Source organism: Felis catus, chromosome A3 (assembly GCF_018350175.1).
Source record: "Felis catus isolate Fca126 chromosome A3, F.catus_Fca126_mat1.0, whole genome shotgun sequence".
Classification (NCBI taxonomy): domain Eukaryota; kingdom Metazoa; phylum Chordata; class Mammalia; order Carnivora; family Felidae; genus Felis; species Felis catus.
In genome coordinates, this window is record NC_058370.1 from 113406098 (window position 1) to 113431305 (window position 25208).

General features: G+C 42.5%; 1 protein-coding gene across 9 annotated transcripts in view; it reads right to left on the minus strand.

Annotated features, from left to right (window-relative positions):
* Positions 1-25208, minus strand: part of LTBP1 (latent transforming growth factor beta binding protein 1) — a 402670-nt gene that overhangs the window by 232532 nt on the left and 144930 nt on the right. For 5 of the 9 annotated variants that reach the window (XM_023251973.2, XM_023251970.2, XM_023251968.2 and 2 more), the window contains exon 5: positions 3813-3980. The exons of 1 other annotated variant lie outside the window; for it this stretch is intronic. In XM_023251973.2, the coding sequence (XP_023107741.2) occupies positions 3813-3980 (168 nt within the window). Of the gene's footprint in view, positions 1-3812; positions 4231-25208 lie in introns of those variants that run through there. 3 more of the 9 variants (XM_006930373.5, XM_006930376.5, XM_006930374.5) reach the window with 3 other exon arrangements.

The following is a 25208-nucleotide window of genomic DNA, read 5'->3' on the forward strand; positions in this document are numbered from 1 at the left end:
GTTTCCATTTTTTAAAAAGGCAAAGGTGGGGAGAGCCAAGAGGCAAAGCTCAGAATATGACAAAAAAGGTGTTATAATTAGAAATCTGCTTTAAAGAAAATGCCACTCGATGGAAATACTCTGCTATATCATATCAATATCATGTTCGTAAAAATGAGTTTATTCTAGAATCTCAGAGTACTTGCCTTGGATATCATCTTCATTCAGGGCTCACAGTAAGTGGAAGTTATACTTAAGATGTCTCTAACTGAATACTCAAGAGCAGAGACTATATGCTTAATAGTCATGAAAACAATACACCTGCCTCTCACATCTGAAAAGCCCAGACTCCCCATCACCAAAGACCAGAAAGACTGGCACAGAAGCAGCACAAAGCAGGAAGAAACCAGTATCACCCCTGTGTCTGCTAAAGAACCATCCTTTGTATCTTTTTTAAAAAATTTCTTAATGCTTATTTATTTTTGAGAGACAGAGAGAGATAGAGACAGTGTGAGCAAGGGAGGGGCAAAGAGGGAGACACAGAGTCTGAAGCAGGCTCCAGGTTCTGAGCGGTCAGCACAGAGCCCAACACAGGCCTGGAACTTGTGAACCCTGAGATCATCACCTGGGCTGATGTTGGATGCTTAACCAACTGAGCCACCCAGGTGCCCCTCTGTATATTTATTATTACCTCTTCTGTGTGGTCAGTGACCTGAGCCCAAGAGGATCTAAAGCCAGAATATGGCCAGTGGCCATGGTGAAGCCAGGACTCCAATCCAGGGCTACAGGTCTCTCAGGTGACTATTCTCTATTAAACCATCCGTCCTTCCCACAACACCCAACTCCATGAGGTTCTTCACCTTGTCCCTCCTACCCATCGTGGTCAGACCCCACGCAATCAAGTAAACAGATGACCTAAAGAGATCTAAGTTCTAGTCCTAGCTAACAGACTTGCTATGTAACTAAGTCAAGCTCACTTACACCACTGCCTAAATTTCCCTATCAAGAAAATGTTAGTAATAGTATGTGTTCCACTTCCTTCAAAAAAAACCAAAAAACAAAAAACCTATAAATCACTATGGAAATGTTCAAATTTATTTCTGCAGTTCTGATGATCAAAATGGACTATTTAATTAAGCTCCCTTGACCTTGAAGTCCATATGGTTTTCCCAGTAGTATTTTGACTTCTGGGAGCAGGGGTCAGCAAACTATGCCACTGAAGTCAAATTTGGCACACCCAAGGTTTTTGTAATGCGGCCACACCCATTCTTGTACATACTGCCTACACTGCTTTCATGGCCACAGCAGAGTTGAGTAGTTGCATATCACATGTTTGTGTTGCAGTGTCTCAAGTATTTACTATCTAGCCCTTTACAGAACAAGTGTGTGAGTCCCCACACCTAACATAGCAGAGGCCAAAGAGAGCAGCTAACAAATTTAATGAATTTTGAATTTTCCCCAAGCTGTTCTATTTTCCATATACATGTCTTATGCGCAAAAGATTTAACATATTATAAGCAAATATAAATAGAAAAACGGTCAGAAAGCTACTTTTTGTAAGTAATAAAGCTATATTAAACCAGTTAAGTCCACAAAGATACTTATGTCTAAAAAAAGAACTTCTAAAATTTTCTGTATTTCTGAAGAATCATAATCTATAAGTTCTACAAAATTAAAATTCTTCAATTTAAAAAATTTAAAACTGGTCCCTCAGATTATCCAGTCTTTTAATTAAAATAAAGAGAAGAGGAAAATAGCTCAGGATAGAAATTAAATATTTCCCAGGACTTCCAATGTGAAACTTTATTACCATGCCTTTTCTGCCTGTCTGTCTGTCTGTCTCTCTCTCTCTCTCTCTCTCTCTCTCCCTCTCTCTCTCTCTCTCTCTCTCTTGAACTACTCTGCCAATCCTTTTGTGGCAGAGTTGAGCTCTGGTTTTGAAATTTTTTTGTGTAAATAAGTTTGCTCCGTTTTACATTTTGAATAGGCTACGTGTATCCTGTTCCTAAACAGCTGCTTAAATGCCAGACAGGAAAGTGTGCGGCGTGTTTTAACAAGTAGACTTCCTCTGTTTCTCAAAGCCTTCAAATATGTAGTTTCAAAATGAATACACTGTAAGCCAAAAAATTACCACCCATCCGATTGCTTTGTCATTCTTACTGTAAAGGTTTATGAAAACTGAGAGGAGGAGGAGAAGCAGTGATTGCTGCTGCTGATGGAGCTGAGAAAGCCACGAGTGCAAGGCAGGCAATCAAGAAAAGTAAAAGTGGGAAAAAGCCATTAAGCACGTAATAACCTACTGGGAACTGCCTTTTCTCTTCCCCTCATTGTCTATAACCCTCCGGAAAATGAGATTACTTGTTGCTCATAAAAAGCCCTAAGAGTTTAAAGGAAGACTGAATTTCAGAGGTCACTAAACATAAGCCATTTATTTTCTGTATGAGACAAAACTGAGGTCCAGAAACAGTAACTGTCACACCCTGTGGATTAGGTAGGTAGTGGCAGGACCCGGACCAGAATCTAGTTTCCCGATCATCAGTTCAACACACTTCCCATTAGACTCGGCGCTCTGCCCTGCTAAGCGTAACTTGGCATCCACCAGCTAAATTCTTTTTTAAAATATGCCCAAACACCGCTATCATAGCCAGGAAATTCACAACACCCTTTTAAATAGTATCTATGGGCATACTTTTTTTCTATGTACAGACTCTCTAGGATAATGCTTTGACCTCATAAGGGTTAGGAGTCACGATAAAGCAGAGAATAATCAAAAGAGCTAATAAGGACTTCAGGCTGCCCCCTTGTATTTTGTCTTCATGATAATCAGTTTGAAAGAGACACCCTCTCTCCTACCCCCCAGACACACACGCTCAAGACTAAACAGCAATATTCCATAAAAAGACCAGATCTAGCCAGTGTTATTATCTGTCTGACATTTGGGTTATTCTTGTGAGTAACTCATAAAGTAATGTGGGTGTCTGTGATTATTTGAGTACACATGGCAAACCATAATTGGTCAAAAAATAATAAAAGACATTTTTCCGTGACAAAAATACTGTATTGCATGACAACATGGCAGCATGACAGCATTCAGTGGACCGCAAAACTTTCGCCCTTTACGAAAAAGTAAAAACAACACAAAAATTTTTTAAGTAAAAAGCTTTCTTTTCAGGGACCACCGTAGTTCATATTTAAATTAGTTAAGAGAGATTAAAAGGCTTTGAGTGCTGACAGCAAGCCACTAGCATTTCTTCCCCTAAATCCATGTCATGTATCAATGTATAATTCAGCCTTCGGAATCAGAGCAGAAATGTGGTGAAGGATGCAAGTCTGTATCCCTTTCTACAACCAAAACGCAGTTTTTGACAATTCTTAGAATTTTTTTTTTTTTAGAACATGACTATCCGTAAAGTAAAAAATTTAAACTTAAGCAACACTATCCAAATTTTGTAACGGGAGTCAGATCTAGGACAAATTCTTATTGCTGAGCAGATTAAACGTGAAGCTGATCAATGCGAACTGTGCAATAGGGTCTCAATGTAAAAGCTATCCCCTTCTGTCCTATTGATACCTGCCCCCCATCACCACAGGCTGCGTCCATGATAAGCAATCAGGGGCAACATTCTAGTTGCCATCTCTCTGAGAAGCCAGAAAAGCAGGGTAAAAATTATTCTGAAAGTGATTTAAAAGATCTCCTGGAAGAAGCGTATTCGTGCTCATAGACAGAAACCCATTCAGGCAGAGAGCAGTGTGAGTGGAGGAGGATGTCTACATGCTACGATCTCAGAAAACTCAATTCAGGAAGGACAGTGAGGGACCGTGGAGGAACTCACCCACTCGGAAGTTCGTGGCCGTCAGGGTGTCGGCAGCGTGACCATTCTCACTAATGAGAGTGGTGGTGTTCCCCTTCTCACAGCTGTTCTGACAGCTGCCCTTGGTGCAGGTCACTTTACAGATGCTCGGAGTAAAGACCACCTTGATGCGGCCAGTGTGGTTACTCACTAGGAGCGGAGGCAAAGAGAAAAAGAACAACAAACACATCAGCTTAGTATCCATGAAAGTGCCTTGGAAGGTTTAAAAAAAAAAAAAAAACAAGGGGAAAAAAGCAAGGAGAGGAGAGGGGGAAAGAGAGAGCCCACAACCCGACAGGTTTAAGGAAAGAGGGAAGCCTTCAGTGCTCGCTGCTCTGTATCCAGTGGTGTCTCTGAAACAGGAGTAGGAAGCTTAGCAAACAGAACTCTGGGATGCACTCCAAAACCACATTTGAAGTCGAGTCACTGGAGTGGGATTACTAACCACAATGCTGCACTTTATTCACGGGCAGACAAAGAGCAATACGGAGGGCACGACATGAAAGAGCCAACCCTGACAGGCAGATGTAATGCAAAGAGGTTGGCCATGCACCTCGTGGTGAATAAACTCTTGTGTCCTCAACTTGCATACTTTCCCTGTTTCTCCACTTATTAAGTCACTATTTGCAGTCCGACCCCTGGAAATGTTTTAGGCATGCGGCATGTCTGAAAACATCTGTCTCAAATCTCCTGGCACTCTCGGCTGAAGTGATCAAATCCTGTGACGCAGCTGTGGGAGCCCGTTTCTTTTTCACAACTCCGGGGCATTATTTCCCCATGTTAATTTATGCAACCTGTATTTGTGCCTTACTGTCAACAGGGACCATCTAAGAAAAAGGGAGGCCAGGTCACGAGGCTAAAGGGTTGCCTCTGTTAAAATACCATCCTGGAGCCCTCACTGCTGCCATTCACAGGCCACTAAGGCACGTATTTCCTGCACTCACGTGGCCCTCTCCTTAAAACCAAATGCTATAACCTGAGTGCACAGCAGAGGCAGCAAAGTATTATAAAATGGGCACTAATCTAAAAGTCAGATGCTGGGTTATAAGCCTGCCTCGACCACGGTGTGACGTTGGACATGTCATTTCACTTTTTCTACAAAACATGAGAGACGTGCAGCTCATGTTTTCTAGCTAGTTCTGACGTCCAGGGTCTGTAGTAGGGGTCAGAAAACTGTAGCCCAGGGATCAAATATGGCCCGTGGCCTGCTTTTGTAAATAAAGTTTTATTGGAACACAGCCACACATACTCACTTACATATTATCTATGGCTGCTTTTGTGCTACAATAGCAGAGCTACAAAGAGCATGTATGACCTCACCCAGAACTGCCATTCATGACCAAGTCCCAATCCAGACTCTAGGGCAAAGTGCAATACAGAAACTCTAGTGCGATCTCTGCATCTGTGATACACCCCTGTCTAGGTCCTTTCCTCTTTCCAGGAGCCTAGGCAGGGAAGCAAGATGGTAGCCGCAGCTGGAGACAGATGGTTCAGCTCTGAGACTAAGGATGATAGGAAGCAGTGCCCTGCCTATTGTCACTGTGTTACTTCAGTGGCCAAAGGAGAGACTAGCTCTGGGCCAGCCTTTCTGCTGCCATCCTCTGCCTACCAGAGGCAATTCTGTCCCCCTCATACTGCCTTGGTTTGACCAGGACTAGATTTTTAGGAAATCATCCAAGAGGCCTCCACAGGCCCTCAACAAAAAAAAATCATGGTCAAACCTGAGCTTGGAGACAAAGAACCTTAACCAAAAAAAAGTTAGAATTTCAAAGCTGGACCCCAAAGGTCCTCTGACACAACCTTTATTTAAACATCTCTAGTGACAGGGAGCTCATTATCTACTAAGATGGCACATGCTGGTTTCTAAGCTGTTCCTAGCAAGTGCACTTCCTTCTGGAGCTCAAGTGTGCCAGTTGCACCCATTAACCCTAACTCAGCTCCCCACGGTCTCACAACCTAGTAACGCCTCTTCCACAAGACAGCCCTTCACCTCCTCAAAGATAACTACCGAGTAAGTAACGAAAGCTCAAGTCAGAAGGAACTTGAAGAGATCAGCTTGTGTTGGCCCCTTCACTTAACACAAGAAAATGATTCTTCCAGAAGAGAAACAGCCTTAGATCTTTTCAAATGTTTTTTCAAGACCGTTTCCCATTCTCACTCAGTGGTTCCAACACAAGAGATCAGGACACACAGTGTGAAGTGGGGAGATGTCCTAGGGCTCAACCAAATCTTCGAGCACCTTGCAAAACAGGACTCAGAATCCTGTTCTATAATGGGCCAAATAGTAAACATTTGAAGGCTAGCGGCCTAAAGGACTCTTGTTGGCAATTATTCAACTCTGTTGTGGTAGCCTGAGAACAGCCTGTCGAAAACAATATATATGTAAATGAATGGTGTGGCTGTGTTCCGATAAAACTTTATTTGAAGAGGCAGTTTGCCAAACACTGCTTTGAATGCTTATACAACATTTAAAATTTTTGAGTATACCTCAGAAATTTAAAAAACTATAATAGAACGTTGATTCCAGAGACAAAATTCACATAGTTCGACTTTTTTTACAGTAGTGTGTGCGCGCGCGCACACACACACACACACACACACACACACACACACACACACAAACCAGCTCGCGCTCTAAGTTGTCAGACCATGCTTACAAATATCTTGAGAATACTCTGTGAATCTAAGTGTGTGAAGCCCATTTAAAAAAAAAGGGAGAGACAACACTGTCCCACTTCAAAAGAATATAAACTTCTATTTTTTCTGGCTCTTGGTACAATAATGAAATTAGAAATGGTGTGCCAACTATTTTGTCTTCTCTGGCATTAACTCGTGGCCCGGGCGGCTGCCATGCAGATGCTCATACCGTCACCTAAATTCTGCTCACTTAGGCGAAGAGAGACATCCAAAGAAAGCAAGCACTTAATCATTATTCCCGTTTCACCTCGCAGCTACAGTAGTCACTTTATAGGCACTTGAGAGTCTCCAAGCCTATTGTTTTTAAAAACTTATTCTATTTCTTTGCCAAAAGAAAAAATTTTTTGGCCTGGAATCATTTGGATTTTCAAAAGGCAGAGACAGTTTCATATGACTTAATTCTGATTTTTACAGTGTTCACATCTTCTTGGAAGAAGACACATTTTATTTCATATTTCCCTTTGCATTTTACTAACATTCTGCTATAAAAGCAGTCTAATTCTAAAGCAGACACATAATCTCAGCGAGTCCTCTTGTCTTCACGAAGCATTGATTTCATTATCATTAGCGTTAGCTTTCCAGATCAATCTCAAAATCAGTATTGAAAAATTCACAGCTGCTTTTCACACTAGACTGTCATGTGTAAAAGCTCTAATAGGATCTCTGTAAATATTACAGGATTAGAAAATACACTCTTCGATTCCCCTTGTAAAATCATTTCTAGGTAGCCGAGGGTATCATGTAAAGTTTAACTTTCAAAGAACCCAAAAGTAAGGTAAATTGCTCTGAGTTTCAAATTCCTCAAATGTGACAAGCTGAAGACAACACCATTCATCTGTCAAGAGTTGAGTGGGAATTCAGTAAGAGTGGAAGCGAACTTTCCTCCACAGACCACTTGGGTCTGTGACAGGCATCTTCCTCGAATGCTTTGAGTAAACTAAAACTCAAAAACCCCACAGGCCTGCCTACTAGGAGGCCCCTAATAAAGGTAGAATATACCCCAAGGAAAGACTGTCAAACCCCACAGAGATTGGGGATTCTTAGGATACTGGAGGCCATTCCGGTCTAAGGCCCTGCATCCCCCATGAGGATAAGGAAACCCTTGGCGAAATCAGTGGTCAAAGACCGCCCCCGGAGTACCTAATAGCTGATCAACAATTACAAAGCTGAGGAGGAAAACTCAGGCCAATCAGAAGTACACAGGCGCAACTGCTGGCCCAGCTTTCATGCTTGGTCCCTCTGATGACAAAAATGTAACTTTCAGATCCCCTGCAGATAAATCAGCCCCACATATCTGAAGGAAGCGCTTTCAGATCTCGCGTTGTAGAGGCTTTGGCTAGAAGCATAGATTGCCTGGAGCCATGCAGCACCTCCACTGGGCCTCCTAGTCAGTCAGTCAGTCAAGACACTCAAGAGTCAACATCCTGTCTGCAGCTTCTGCCAGACCCTGTGCAAACTGAAACCTCCATGAAGAGGCACTGGCACATGGTTTAAAACAAACCACAGATATTCAGAGTGGATGGTGAATGGGATGGAAGAGAAGCCGATATCCTCCCAATAGGAAAAGCTTTCATTTCTATTCCCCGATCATTAATGATGGAGAAAAATTCAAAAATGCAAAAATTGTTCTTGACAAATGGATTTTAGTCTAGAAAAGAGCACAGTAGCCCATCCTCCAGTCATTAGCCTAGGATGGAACCGAAAGCCGAGGCAGCCAAAGAAACAAACATAGTAAGTGCGAGACTCACATCAAATGTCAAGAACAAATACAGGGTCCTCCGCATGCATCCAGAATGCTGTGACATCTTCACCCGACTTCAACAACAGGGACCAACTAGCACAGGCAGTATCCCTCTGGGAAGGGGAAGCACCTCCTGGGTGGTTATAAGCCATCACCCTGCCCATTAAGTGAAGCTGTCCAAACGGACTTCGGAACCAATTCAATACACAGGTCATGTGTGAGAAACAAGCAAAGGGCTCCTTCGCCTGCTGCAGTCCACTGCTTGCCCAAAGGCCAAAAATTCTTTGAAGGACAAATCATGAAACTATTAAATAATGCTTAGAATAACAGGACTTCATTGTTCTGCTCTCCAGGCTTGCTTAACTCCTCATGGACTCTTAAAAGAATTCCCACAGAATACTCTCTGTTCCTCGAGAAAGATGCCGTGTGAACAAACTAATATCAAACCTATGATTACTAATCAGGTTGCTCCAGTCCCAGAACACCCTCCAAGAGGGAGGGGAAACCTAGACGAGATTTCTAGCTGTGATGTGAGCACCTCCTCAGATAAGAATCAAGGAATATTCCAGCACTATCTCTTGAATTTTTTTTTTTCTGGGTAGCTGTTAACTAAACGAATAGAGGAAGAAAGAGTTGCTACACAGATGATACACATGAAAGGAAAGACTATGTGAGTTTCCTCTCCCTTTCAATTCTCCATTAATATCCTCTGAAGGAAACTATGCCAGTTACTTATCTCGCTCACACATATATACAAGATTTCCTTTCCTTTTTATGCATTTAAGGAGATGTACTCTTCTTTGCCTTTCTGTAGGTCTATGAAATCATTTAATGTAAGAGTAAGTTTCTGGATATATTCTGAGTTCCTTACAGAATTGCTTACAGCTCATCAAAAAGCAGGTATCAAATGGACACCACATTTGAAAATGTGCATATGGTCCCAAAAATATCATTTTGGGCAGAAATGCAGCAGCAACCTAGTCACACACTCTTCGGTATGACCTCACTCTCTGATTCATTGAGAAAATAAAAGCTGTTAAGACTCAGGCCGACCAACTTACCTAGATCTGGATCTGTCCTGTCTTCCTCCTGAAGAAGGATGGGGTTCTAGGTAAAGCCAGCCCCACCCCTGCCTGCGGGCTAAAGTAATGGACCTCTTCTTCTCTTACAGACTCAAAGACTTACTCTCTTCATCCTCATTCCCACACAAACAAGTTGCACCCCTGCCCCAAACTCAAGAATACTGCTCTTCTTATTGTCTCCATTCCTCTCTCCTGCAGGTAACACTCTATTTCTCTACTCTCCTTACAGCAAAACTCCTCAAAAGAGCTGCTCACCTGGCTGTATCCCCTGCCTCCCCAACCATTCTCTCAAATCTGCTGCAGTCAAGCTGTTGCTGTCCATACTTCACCAAAACTGCCCTTGTGAAGGGTCACCAGGATCTCCACATTGCCAAATGCAATGGCAAATTTTCTGTGTCTTTCTTCACAAATGTTTAGCCCCTCTGACACATAAGGACTGCTTCATGATACACCTTCTCCAAAGGGCTTCTAGGTTACACTACTCTTTTGTGGTTCTCTCCTACCTTGTTGGCCACTGTTCCACATGACCCTACTCAGCAGAGGGCCCCAAAGTTCAGTCTCTGTAGACTTCTCTTTTCTATACTGACTTCCTAGATGATATCATCCTGTCCCATCACATGGATTTAAAGACTACCTACACACCTACATATAGAAAATGTTGAACGATGGCCTGGACCACCTCTACCTTGTATGTGTGTATACCCAAGCAACCAACGATTCACGTTTATGGGCCTTTCTTAGGTAAATAGCTAATGTCTCACAGACACCTCAAGCAAAATGTATTCAAAAGCAGCTTTAATTCCTTCCTGTACTCACAGCCAAACCTGCTCCTATTCAAGTCTTCCCTCATCTCAGAAAACAGCAAGTCTATTTTTGACTAGGTAGTGGGTGGGCAGTGTCCATCTGGGACTCAATACAACAGCAAATCCTGTGAGCTCTATTTCCAGAAGGTAGGTAACAATTTCTCACCACTTTCATGACAAACACTCTGGTACAATCCACCACCATCTTGTGTCTGGATTATTTCAACAGTCTCCTAAACCAGACTCCTTGCTTCCACCTTTGCCCTCTTGCAGTTTATTTGGGAGAATAAACAGCTCACAGGGTATCTTTTTTTTTTTTTTAATGTTTGTTTATTTTTGAGAGAGTGAAAGCGTGATTGGGGAGGGGCAGAGAGAGGGGGTGGGGGAAGAGGGTCCAAAGCAGACTCTGCATTGACAGCAGTGAGCTGATGCAGGGCCCGAACCTATGAACCATGAGATCATGACCTGAGCCGAAGTCAGAAGCTCAACCAACTAAGCAACCCAGGCACCCCTCACGGTATCATTTTGTAATTTATGTTCATCAATTCATAGCACCCCCACCCCCTTCAGTGGCTTCCCATCACAATCAGAACACAAGCCAAAGGCCTCACAATGGCCTACTGGGGCCTCCACGGCTGCAAACCCCTGACCTCATCTGCCACAACCCTCCTTAACCCATTCACTCTGGCTTCCTTGCTTCCGTCTCAAGCCTTTTGCACTTGCTGTTCCCTCTGCCTACAACACTCTTCCTCTGATCCATGCAGCTTCCTCCCTCACTTCCTTCAAGACTTCTCCAGAAGGTCAGATTATCAGGGAGGCCTTTCCTGACTACCTGACATAAAACTGCAACACCTCACACATTACCTATCTCCCATACCTTGCCCTACATTTCCTATTCATTATAAACACATTTATATATTTACTGTTTGATTATCACCATGGGAACACAAACTCCATCAGGGCAGGAATGTGTCTGGTCACTGTTAGATGTCCAACATGCGTCTCATACTAACTGCTCAAGAAAAATAACTGAATGAACAAACTTCACTGAAAGAAACTAAATAAATAATATTTACCAATGGGCTAATTGCCAGTAGTATTAAAGCAGTAAAGAAGACTCTTATTAAGTCTTTAGCCTCAAAACATACTTAACAGATGCTGCATTTGTCAAAGACAAATGAAATGTTTTAGCCATAAAACAAGGGAAAACACAGTTGTTATTCAGGAAGCTCTGCAATCATTACAAAACACGTTTTTCCCAAAACCATTAAAACATTACCCAAAAATGGCCAATGACATAAAAAAGTGAAAATGTTCAATTAAACATGTCAATGAGAGAATAACTGAATAAACAGGAAATAGAAATTTCTCAAACACTTTTTCTAAAGAAAAACAATTATTTGCTCCCAAAGTTTCACAACATATTACGCAGAAACCAAACCCACACATGATAGAAACTTCCTTTAACTGTATAAATAAGAGTTACAATGATGTGTAAGGAGTTGTTTTTTCTTTTTTACGATTATTCACTTATTTTTTTTTTTTTTTTTTTGAGAGAGAGAGAGAGAGACAGAGTACATAGTAAGGGAGGGGCAGAGACAGAATCCCAAGCAGGCTTCAAACTGTCAGCCCAGAGCCCGACATGGGGCTCGAACTCACAAACCATGAGATCATGACCTGAGCCAAAATCAAGAGTCAGACATTTAAGCGACTGAGCCACTCAGGCATCCCAATGTATAAGGAGTTTTTAAACCAATTTTTCATTTACTAAGCATCAATTCCCCTTGTCAGGCAATGAATGAGGAAATTGAAAATACTACTTACCAAGATTCTGTGAGTCTCATATGAATTACCACTAGGCCATAAAACCTACCCAATCATAGAAATACATGTTGGTTTCTAGCTCAGGGAGACTGGCCAAGAGACAAGCCAGAGATCTAGCACAAAGACAGTAGATTTCATCCCAAATTTCCACGCATTTGAGGAGTCAGGTCTAATTTCCTATTTCATTCATTCAGTCTTTGTTTTATCTTGACTCAAGGTATAAAAACTCAAATTGTCACCTATAATCACATTTTCTCAACCTTCAATCTTACCCTGCCACCCGGACTCCAATGCCCTAAAAGGACTCTAACAGCACACCTTGAGACTATGGGATTTTTTTTTTCATATTTCCTTTTTCTCCTTGGAGTTTCTACTCTTCAAACACCAATCATAAGCTCTCTTCTCTAAAAATATTTTTTAAAAGATCCTATTTTTATCTCTGGAACAAAATCAAGTATGTTTGAAAGTGCAATATATTTTATAGTCAAAAGACTAACTTTTACCCAACAAGTACTTTGCTCACCCAGCAGGACCTGACCCAGTGTTTGGGGAAAGAAATACAGTCAGTACTAAAAGTGGAAAACTAGCAAAACAAACCAATGGCTTTCTGACATTTTCATATTCTGACCTTTTTTGTAAAGTATTTTCTTTAACATCCCCTGAGGGGGTTCAACTATCCAGGCATACCTCAGCTAACAGATAAGGAACGCCTAAAAAGTTCAGGATAGGCTCCAGACTGCAGTCCAAGGAAAGAGGTGACCACACTCAAAGGCACCACAACCAATTAGAAATAGTGCTGGGGCACCTCCGTCCTGGTGTCCTGCAATTGCAGCAGGCTGTTCCACGAGGGTTCCTTTGACACAACTTTAAAAACTCACCTGTCTAGAACATATCCAGAAATCTCTGCTCCTAATCTTAAATACCAGGGAACCTACTGCCCCCATCCTATACAGAAGGGACAGTGGCATCTGAAATGTTATGACACAGGGTTGAAGACACATATCCCAAGGTGACAGTACTTAACTCAGTTCATAACATAAAAAGAAGCAAAGAAGAAAATGAGGGAGGAGCGGGGGTTCGGGGGAGCTCAGTGTAGGCATGTTCTCAATTGAATTCTGACAACCATGGGAACCACGCTTGAGAAAGACTGAGTGAGTTTGTCCAGGAATTTTCTTCTTTTTTGGCATCAACATTCAAGATGCTACTCTTTCTAAGAGGTTGTCTCCCAAGGGAGAAATACCATTTAAAAGATGCATTTTTGCATGTGAAAATCTCTACCTCCTTTCAAGAACCCGGGTCTTAGCAGCTCTCGCCTTTAGATCCCACCCACGGCCACAGGAGGAGGGGCTTCGGTGCCGCTGACAAGAGAGGCCTTCACTGCTGTTCCTGAACCCAGTGAACGAGGGGCAGAGCGGGGAACACTTTCATGTCTTCTAGCCCTAGTACTCACACAATCAGGCTAGTTTGTATAGCTTCCTTACAGAAACCATGGGTTAGGTACGCTCCACATGATTCAAATTTTCTGTGCCTTAATTTTGGAACAGAATTAGGTTTTATTTGTCCCCACATTTGTTGTTTTTCCAAAGAAAGTAAATGGAGGCATTTGTTATCAGTCTATCACTCACCATTTCCATAAATAACATCTGTTTGTTTGTATGTGGAAAAGCAAGTCTGACTCAAAGGACAGATTATCTGCTGAGCTATTTGTTTACCAAGGAACAAATTTCATGACTTATTCACCAGCTTGATTAAGTGGGGGCCACTTCTCATGAGGGTCCCAGATTGTATCTACCATGCAATTTCAAAGTTAGAATTCCATATAATTTACACACTGGTTATGACAAATATTTCTGACAAAATCAAACTCCCTAAAAGAAAGTTGAGACCCTTCCCCACAGACACCGAATCTAGCCTCACATCCTACAACATCCCACAAAGAGCCCAGGCATTAGTTGAACCAAACTGTCCAATGGTCCTCATTCACATGCCAGATTGATTCACGTGACATTTTTCTCCCTCTAGAAAACCTTTCCTCCTTTCTTTCCACCTTTCATCCTCCTGAACCAACCCACCTACCCCCTCCCTACACAATTTTCAGCAACCTAGGCATGCCTGTTTGAACAGTGCATCTCTCCATTTTCCCCTAGCTGTTTGCACATAATCCTATTTATGTGTACTTCCTTACTTTTCCAATCTTCCTTTGACCTAGGAAAACAAAGGAAGCCCAAGGAAACAGTCTGTATTTTTATCCTCCTCCTCTATTTATAACAAAAGTCCACCTAGTGGCTCTCCCTCTTTGAGAACAAGAAAAGATTATATGGTCAGAGGGGAGTGCATAGCAAAGAACACAAGGGTAGTAAATGAAGATAAAGGAATCAAAGGCAGTATGAACTCAGACAAGGAATACTCAGGAATTCCATTGTCTATGGCAAAGGCAAAGAAGCAACTTTTACTCAAACTAATAACTGAAAGTCACAAAACTTTAAAGGAGCCAAATGCCATCAGGGTTCCATTGCCTTTGTAAGGGGGCTTGGAAACTTCACTCTTACACTAAAGGCAGACGCTAAGAAGAAAATGACCTATCACACATTACAAAATTTACATTTGGCCTGAAAGAAGGAAGAACTCAAAAGACAGAGCAAAGAGGGAAACCAAAAGTTCCTGTACCTTGTGCAGGTGTTCTGAATCACTGCAGCTGCCAGGCCAGAAGCAGGCACCTTGATGTGCCTCTGGAGGGGTCCAATTCTATCACACAGGCAAGAAGAATCCAGAGCAAACAGATACTACAATATGAATGCATTTTATTTTAAGAAATACTAAGGAAGGTGAAGATATGAACATTTTTCTAACTGCTGAAGTCTGATGGGCTCAGGTGAAAGAAAAATCTGTTGAAGCAACTGGTTATATAGGAGAAAACTGGTATTCTTAAATCTCTGAATTTAGGGACTCCTGGGTGGCTCAGTTCGTTGAGCATTCAACTCTTGATTTCAGCTCAAGTCATGATCCTAGTGTTGTGGGATCAAGACCTACAATCCCCTTGCTTAGGATTCTCTCTCTCTCTCTCTCTCTCTCTCTCTCTCTCTCTCTCCCTCTCCCTCTCCCTCCTCTCCCTCTGCCCTTGTTTGCCCTCTCTCATAATATATCTCAAATAATTCTCTTCATAGAATCAGAAGTATCCAAGCTTGCAGAACACAGAATCTGTCATTCACTTTTTGTTCTCTTCCCTGAAGCACAAACTTCTTTCTGCTCAGTTTTTAAATGACTCCATCAAATGGCCCCAACTACTTTCTCCAAGGGATTACTGCCAAGTTCAATAGAACTCATCATTATAAAAGATTTCTGCCTAAATATCCCTTTTCTCAAAGTTGTATTCCATCTTTTATTTATGTGATAAACAAAACTGAAAAATGATTAGTTGCCAATTAAAAATGAATTACTGATGTGTAGTCACACATTGTCACTTTTCCAGCTTTCAGTTAATTCTTTTTAGGTTACTCATGCTCAAATTCCTCTCTCCATCAAGACAGTGCCTCTCCTGTCGAACAGTGTGATGGTTTTAAAATCTATCCACAAATCCTTTGATACTTTCTTCAAGAGGTAAAATCTAATTCCACTTCCCTTGAGCATGGGCTGGTCTTAACAATTCATGTCTAAAGCAAAAAATAAAATAGAAGTGATTATTTCAACTTCAGAGACTAGGTCATAAAAGGCACTGCAGCTTCTGTCTTGAGCTCTCTCTGTCCAATCACTCACTCTGGGGGAAAGCCAGCTCCCAGGCCACGAGAATACTTAGAGAGCCCACAGAGAGGCCCACATGGCAAAGAACCAGTCTCCTGCCAAAAGCCATGTGAGCGAACAAACCTGAGAGTGGATCTTCCAGCCCCAGTCAAGCCTTCAGATGACGGCAGCCCCTGCTGATACCCTGACTGCAACTTCATGACAGAATCTGAGACAAAACCAACCAGCTAACCAACCAGCTTCTGAATTTATCAGCCAAAACCAACTAGCTAAACAACCAGCTTCTGAATTTCTGAGGCACAGAAACTGTAAGATAACATTTGTTGCTTTAAGCCACTAATGTTTGGGTTAATTTATTATATAGTAAAATATAAATACCCACACTCCTCTTCTCTGTTCTTTTCCCCTACACACACACACACACACACACACACACACACACACACACACACACTTCTCTGCTTTTCTTTTTCCCTAGATTCTCAGAACACAGAAACAGACTTTATGGACCTTTCTAAATGTACAGAGCACTGTAAGACTCATGAAACATGTACTGAATACCTAATGAAGCTTCAGAGCTCACATGCACCCCAAAATCATTTAAGTGACACTCCTATCCCTTCAGAAACTAGGAAACTACAGAGATATGCATCAGGAACCTGACCAAGGTCATTTTGCTAGGAAATGGCAGGGCTGGGATTTCAACACAAGCCTTCACACTCTCCCCTAATGCCTCTCCTACACTTCTAGTAGGTGCTTAAGATACTAGGCACCTGGGAAGTTTGGAGCAAGGGAAGGAAACAGACTGAGCACATCCTAGGTGTTTGGCAGTATGTCAGGTGTCATCTCATTTCCTTCTTATGACAGAGTAAGTGCTAAGATTTTTATTTGACAAAGAAACTAACATTCAGAGGTTCAATGGAATAGAATACAGTAAAATGACTCACAGGCACCACTCTTCAGCACCTTGAAAACTAGGGTGGGAAAAAAAAGACACTGAGAATACTGCTCATACAGCTCATCTACCTCACGAGATTGTGGTAGGGGCCATTTGAAATAATTTGTATGGATATAATTCATAAGCTGTTAACTACTATCCAAATCCAAGAGGATATCATTACGTGTGGTCAGCTCTTAGCAGAGTAACTGTGAGGTAAAGCTCAAGCTAGTAGTGACACTTACCCCATGATATATTATACAGCAAAACCCACAAGAATGTCTAAATATGGAAAATTTCATCTCAAGATGTTTGCATTACAATCTTAATTATTATTTAAGACTCTACGATAAAGGAAAATTCCAGGGTGGACTTTGGTTCCTACAAAATTTCCAGGTAAGAGCTGATGGCTTGACTTGGTTTGAAAGGCGTCTAAATGGATTTCAGCAAATAATTAGAATGGCTTATTTTGCATCTGACTGATTAAGTTAAACAATTTTTGCCAGAAACTCTAAGTTCAGATAATTTTTAAGTGTTATTGTCATAAAAGCCCTACAAATCATGAAGCTGACAGGTTTTTTTAACATAGTCAAATTTAGCTTTGCACCCACGTAAAAGCAACAGAGAAAGCTCAAGAAGCACTCTTTTTTTCCACCTTTTTTACTGAAAAATAGTTGAAACACAATGTTACATTCATTTCAGGTGTACAACGCAGTGTTTCAATAACTATGTCCATGGTGCTGTGCTCATCGCAAGTATAGCTACCATTGGTCACCAATCGGGTAAAGTGGCACTCCTCCCAATGAGTAAGATCAGTTTAGGCAATTTTTTAAAATATTTTTTTAATGTTTGTTTTTGAAAAAGAGAGAGAGAGAGAGAGAGAGAGCGTGTGCACAAGTGGGGGAGGGGCAGAGAGACAGGGGGACAGAGAATCTGAAGCAGGCTCTGCCCTGACAGTAGCAAGCCCAATGGAGGGCTCAAACTCATGAACCATGAGATCATGACCCTAGCCAAAGTTGGACGCTTAACCGACTGAGCCACCCAAGCATCCTGGTTTGGGCAATTTTTAACTCATTGTATTTTTGGTTCCCAAGAAACTTATACGAATACATGTAGGATAAATTTTAAAGATTTTTTTTTTCAACGTTTATTTATTTTTGGGACAGAGAGAGACAGAGCATGAACGGGGGAGGGGCAGAGAGAGAGGGAGACACAGAATCGGAAACAGGCTCCAGGCTCTGAGCCATCAGCCCAGAGCCTGACGCGGGGCTCGAACTCACGGACCGCGAGATCGTGACCTGGCTGAAGTCGGACGCTTAACCGACTGCGCCACCCAGGCACCCCATGTAGGATAAATTTTAAATAGTCCATATACTAATATCATGATGTAACATACTGACTTAATTTAACAGCAAGCACTCAGTACAGTGGTTGGCACACAGTAAGTACCCAATAGATGAGAAAAATGGCAATCTATGGAGTGTCACTAGTGGAGACAAATAGCTTATGCCCAAATTTCCTAATTATCTGATGCTCAGAGACAAGAATATAGTTTCTAGTACCTTTAGCAGGTTTTTAAAACATACATATTATATGTTCTTGAGGTATATTAAGGTGTGGTTTGGAAACTGGGATCTCTGACAAGAAACATTATGAATCACTTTCTCCACTAAGAGTCTTTTTTAAAACTTTAAAAAGAGGCATCTAATTTTGCTCCATTTCCACGCTGGAGACATGGCAGAGCACGCCTGACAGGTATTTACACGCATGCCCCACTGTGGCTGCCCGAAACCCATACCAGAAAAAGAGGAGAAGGAGGCATGATGGGATTTCAGGGGTCTTCTAAAAAGGTTTCTGTCCACACTCACTCATGAACTGAAACTGGACATTTTCCATTCGATGTAATCAACAATCCGAGACCTGAAAACATTTCTATTAAAAATCCAAATGGGCACTGAGGCATAAATATGGTTAACGCAGCAGGCCCTATGAAAGCCCAGGCCACGAGGACAATTCTGAGTGCTGCAGTGGTCTTGGGGAAAATATGGAACCGGCCCCACTTACTTCTCTGTGCATCTACCAAGCTACCCCAAGCTTTCTCAGACAGAAGATGTAGACAGGATTAAGGGGGTAAAGAGGGGTAAAGCAGCTGGGTTTTCCTGCTCTAAATGATAGTCTTTGGTGCTCTGAGACATCAAGACACGCAGCTCTTAGAGGGAAGGTTCACACAGAATGCGTGCTCGCTGGGGTCTCCGCCTACAATACAATGCAGGGGGGTGCACCCTTTCTCAAGGGAGATGGGACTGAACAGGAAAGCTCTCCACAGCAATGCAGAAGATGCAAGTCCCAAGACAACCCAGGAACAGCTGGCCACATAAGCCTGACCTTATGGAGACTTGAATATGCTTCAATAACTGGGATGACATTAAGAATCCACAGTACGTTCACCAACGCATTATATGTTGCCCTATGGTCAGTCCTTTTCAGAAAATGCTGTTGACGCTGATATGAACATGGCAGCTGTTTCATGACGGCTGTTTCTGCTTCTACTTGGTATTCTACTTCTGTTCCAGTTTCTTACTGTTCAACTCTAACTTACAAATTCCTTGAAAAATTCTGATTGATCTTATCTCATCAGATCATCCCTCTTAGGGAATGCTCTTCTGGGAGGCCACCTTACAGCAGCTTACAGCACCTTACAGCAAATTGGTTTTCTTGAGTCAAGTGCCTACCCTTCTTCTGGTTCACTGTGGCAAGAAGGTGTAGTCCCCCAGAGTAGCATTTTTACCTATATGTATCCTGTCTGATTAAAACAGCATCACCAGCTCTAAGACTAACAATTATCCAGATTGTTTTACAAAGTAAATCTTCTGGGGTGCCTGGGTGGTTTAGTGGGTTGAGCATCCAACTTCAGCTCAGATCATGATCTCATGGTTCATGAGTTCGAGCCCCGCATCAGGCTCTGTGCTGACAGCTCAGAACCTGGAGCCTGCTTCAGATTCTGTGTATCCCTCTCTCTCTGCTCCCCCCCCCCCACTCATGCTCTGTCTCTCTCTCTCAAATAAACATTAAATAAATAAATAAATAAATAAATAAATAAATAAATAAATAAATAAATAAATAAATAGTAAATCTTCCCTGTTAAGGTAAACTAAGAAAAGCAGACGTCAAGGGAACTGGCATGTGAGCAGACCAGATACATGCCTTTTTTATGGTATAAGGAAGAGTGGAACCATACAACTTAAAGCTCAGAGCTGGCACACTGTCTTTCTGCCTGCAGTCCATTAGTAAAAAGCAGGTCACCCAGGCAAGCTTAATGTCGATGGGGTGGAAAAGTCCACTATACCCACAAGGAAGCCATGGCAAGAAGGAGGAAGGAAGAATTACATGTACATAAGATCTACATTTTTATTAGTTATTCTGGTATGAAAAAAATTTCATGAAAAAAGTTAAGCTGGTCAGGGAAATATCAAAATATAGGTGCCTCCCTCTCTCCCTATAAAAACAAACTAAAGCACACTTAAATAGTGCTCTGTTTTTGTTAAATATCTACAGTTACAAAAACCTAAGAAAAAGACCTTTGGACCAGAAAGCATCTACTTAACTGAATCAACAAAGGCAGCATAATATCTCTGAATGGCCAGTAAAGGGAAAAAAATACCAGAAGATTTTGTTTGGGGAGTGTTCCTCTGTAACCAACCCTCCAAAGTAAAGCAGAGCCTGCTTCAGTGGCTCTGGAAGGAATGTAAACTGAACGCGTGGGAGGAAGAGCTCCAGTTTCTTCGGGATCTGAGGCAGGCAGTGGTGATCGTGCGATGCACCTGTAGTCATTAAGTGGCGTTCATTACAACAAGGAGCACAGCTGCCCGGTGTGTGAGGTTCCAGACATCGTTAGCAGAGAGCACTCAATCCCACGCAAGCAGCCCCAGGTCATCTACCAAAGGGAACCACCCCACTGACCACCACCGACCGCCCTCCCACCTGCTGTCTAGATTGTTTTTCTTCCCCAAAGCTCTCTAAGTCTGTTTCTAGGATACAGGGGTTTTTTAAATAATTATGATGTTTTTCACAAGAGCAATCACTGCCTGTTTCAAGTTATCATTTAGTTAAAAAAGCTGGGACCTTGGAAGAGCCAACATGTGAAACACAGGGCTAAAAGAATTTTTTTTAATGAATACTTGCAATATGGATAATGTAGGCAGCTGCAAAAAATAACTCTTTAAATAACACACATTTATATATGTGATTAAATATAAATGTGTATATATACATATACATACATCATGTGTACACATTTCATGGTTTAATGTTTTCCTGTCAGAAGAAGTACTCAAATATAACCATATTGCAATTACCTTTTTTAGGGAAGAAAGGTTTCCCTCCCATTCTAGCCATGTGTCAACTCGTACTTCCTCTGTATGGGAACACAGCCCTTGGGCAGCTGGGTTTCAGTACAGATACATTTCAACTTCACAAGGGGCTAATACTTAGTAAATATAAAAAAAAAAAAAAAACATGCAGAACTGCAGAAAAGTACAACACAAGCTCTTTAAGAAAGGTCATAAAATGTAAGGAAGATAGGTAAGTCTTTACCTCCAAGTGGGGACACACAGACTCACCATAAGGCACTAATTTTCAATGCTAAGAGGACCCCTCTTTAAAGAGGCTAAACCAAGCAAATACAAATTCTATTTCAATTCCCTTTGGAACATCTCATTAGCAGTATTTTGTACAATCCTGTTTATGTCAAATCAAAACTATCACTTCAACTCTAACAATGATTGTTCCCTAGAAACTAATTTTCTTATTCAGAAATAAAATCAAAGTAAAGCCCTCAATTTCTGGCAAAGAGATCCAAAGACTGAGAAGGCAGCACCTCTTCTTTTTCAAATGCAGGTTTTCTCCTCCCAAAATGCTGCTTTGTACTTTCCAGGCAATCTATAAATTCATCCGTGGTTATTTTCCCCCACCAATATCACAGTTTGATCATAGAGTATTCTGGAATCATACAGTATCTATTTCTCAATATCTTGAACTCGGTCTCAACACCCAGAAATATCCTTGGATTACTTTGTTTATTTATTTTGAAATCTTGGGCCCTTGGGATTGAAACCTCCTTCTCTGGCATGAAAGGCTGCCCATTGGGGAACCGAGATTACATAACCCTTCACTCTAGGTTTTCCTCCACTGTTGTTTTTAACATCACTGGATAAGTTTCTTGGAAGTGTTTATAATCCGTCTATGTCTACTATTTCCCAGCGCTCTTCCACTGTGTGTAAGGAATCAAGAAGCAAAGAGTACGTTCATGTTCACCTACATGCCTGGACTGAGATGTGATCAAACAACTCCTGGATAAAACATACCAACCCTCCCTCACCACCCCCAAATGAGACACAGCGGCCAAGGCAAGACTGCACATGGAACTTTATGTACAACAAGTAATACCTGCCCTTCAATGGAATATAGATTCTTAAGGGCATCAGCTCAGCAAAACGCTGGTCCTTCATCCACATTCCCTGGAATGCTTTCTCAAGCATCAGTTTGTACCTATTTATGCTGTTGCTTTTCTGTCTAGGCTTCGAAACCAACAAGGATTTTGTCGGAAATAACTGAAGAATGGATGATTTTCTTCTATCCACCTACAGTGCTAACATCCACACTGACATACAGCTGGAAAGAGGCTCAAGGTTCCTTATTCCCACACAAAGTGTGATATGGGGTGACCAAGCAGCCCAATCAGGAGTTTGATTTCACAAGGGAAAAAGCATGGAGCTTTACCATAATTCCTTCCTCAAAGCAGTCTTTTTTTTCACACCTGGTATTTTAAATGCTAAATCAGTTCTTTGTTCATTTTCATCAGCTTCTTGTAAGATCTAGTTTCTGGCTGGTCCCACTTCCACTGCCACTTAGTACCCACTGGATTGGCGTGGGGTCAATCCTACAGACATTTATCTGCACATGACAAGCCAAAGGTGGTCTCCATGCAAGGAAGGCTTCCAGGGCTGCAGAACACATGCCCACAGAACTCCCCTTCCCGAGAGGTGCACACCATCCATTGGCAGAGCTGTGCCCCAGTGGGGCTCCCATCAATCAGTAACTGTCAGTGAGGGCACCACGGAGACCTGGAGTTGCCAGCACAGGCAGTTTCTCCTTCTGCTGTTGCTTTTCTCTCCTCTCAGGCGTGTCCTGGAGTAAGGCTAGGCTGCTTCTCAGGACCAGACTCTCCTTTAACTGCCTTTCCAAACTGTTCCTCCTCTGAGGATCTCCCTCTCACACTTCACCACACACAGAAGAATCTGGCTCTGATTTCCTCACCTCTACTGATTCCATCTACATCTGCCTTTATCCGATTGCCGGTCCAGGGTTTCTCCTCCTCTTCTGTGAGGGGGTGGAGGACGACAGGTGGAGGACGAATTTGGTCTTTCTTCCTCAAACCACCTTCTGTCCCCTGGTGGGTGCTGTCAACCACACCACGGGCTCTCTCCCTGCGATGACTCGAACCGGCACTGGGCATCCAGAGTCTTTAAGCAGTGTTCTTATCCACCTCCTGGAAGTGGCTGGGACAAGCAGAACTGTCCCAGCCAAAGGCTGCCTGTCTCCTAGTCTTTGGATTTGTTCTGCCAAAGAAAACCCCTTGTTGGCTCTGAGCCTTTGCACAACCACTATCGTCTCACAGTAATAACCAGGAAGTGCACAGTTTCGCTGGTAACCTCTTCGCTGCACCAGTCTGCAACCACACACAGTCTTCACTCCAGATGTATGAACTTACTTTTTCAAGGAGGAGACAGAACATCAAACCTGAGATGCTTCCATGTTTATTAGGCTTCTCGATGTCACTGTGGACACAACCTGAGGGCTCACGCCAGCACATCCAACCACAGCATCACCTTAAGTACAAACAGCAGGTCTCGGGTGCCCAGAGAGTCCGTGCTCTTCATTGCCTGAGACTGTGGGCTGCCATCAAGCCAGAACTGAGATGCTGGGGCTCGGGCAGGAAGGCTGCTGCTGTGAGAACAACCGAGTCTTTGCCTCCCCTTCTCAGACCTGAAACCTGGTGGCTGTTCTATCTTCAAATGGGGGAGCCAGGAATTCCAGTTAGCCTGTGACCGACTGCTGGGCAGTTGCTGGGCTGGCTGGTCTATTTCAAGGACTGAGAGAAGTTAGTACAGACCACAGGATCCAGGACTAAGAAGTCTCCTGTGGTCCCAGCACAGAAAGGATTACATTTTCTTCTGTCAAAAGGGGCCCGATGGGGGCTGTGGACCTGCTTCCTGCACCACCATGACTGCTTATTCAAACAGAAAGGCTATGCACCACACTAAAAATAGTGGACCTGTCCTGAGCTCTTTTGTAACAGTACCATGTGTCTGAAATGCCAGTAATCAATCTCTCCCCCATATTTCAGCACATCAGAAGATAAACTGGAAATTCTTTTAATAATCTGACTTGTATCTGCTTTTATTTTTAAATTTATTTATTTTGAGAGAGAGAGAGCAAGCAATTACATGAGAGGGGCAGAGAGAGAGGGAGAGAAAGAATCCCAAGCAGGCTCTGCACTAAGAGCCTGCACTCTTCGTGCAGAGCCTCATGTGGGGCTTGAACCCACAAACTGCAAGATCATGACCTGAGCCAAAATCAAGAGTCAGATGCTTAACTGACTGAGCCACCCAGGCACCCCTGAAATGCCAGTAATCAATCTCTTCCCTACATTGCAGCACATCACAAGATAAACTGGCAATTCTTTTAATAGTCTTACATCTGCTTTTAAATCTTGAAGGAAGGTAGTATATAAAACAGGACACCTGTCTTTCCTGAAATTTAAAGTTTCTGCTATGAACTTAAAGAACTAAAATTTTAGGTGACTTTAAAATACAAATAGCTGTTTACAGGGTGCCTGGGTGGCTCAGACAGATGAGCATCCGACTTATGTCATAATGTCACAGTTCATGAGTTCGAGCCCCGCGTCAGGCTCTGTGCTGACAGCTTAAAGCCTGGAGCCTGCTTCAGATTCTGTGTCTCCCTCTCTCTCTCTCTCTGCCCCTCTCCTGCTCATGCTCTCTCAAAAATAAATAAATGTTTAAAAAAATTTTTTTTAATATAAATAGCTCTTTATTTTTTTTTTTAATTTTTTTTTCAACGTTTATTTATTTTTGGGACAGAGAGAGACAGAGCATGAACGGGGGAGGGGCAGAGAGAGAGGGAGACACAGAATCGGAAACAGGCTCCAGGCTCTGAGCCATCAGCCCAGAGCCCGACGCGGGGCTCGAACTCACAGACCGCGAGATCGTGACCTGGCTGAAGTTGGACACTTAACCGACTGCGCCACCCAGGCGCCCCTAATATAAATAGCTCTTTAAAAGCTAAGTCCACCTTGGGGCATCTGGGTGGCTCAGTCGGTTGAGCATCTGACTTCAGCTCAGGTCATGATCTCGCGGTCTGTGAGTTCGAGCCCCGCATCAGGGTCTGTGCTCAGAGCCTGAAGCCTGCTTGGGATTCTGTGTCTCCCTCTCTCTCTGCCCCTCTCCCGCTCATGCTCTGTCTCTCTCTCTCTCTCTC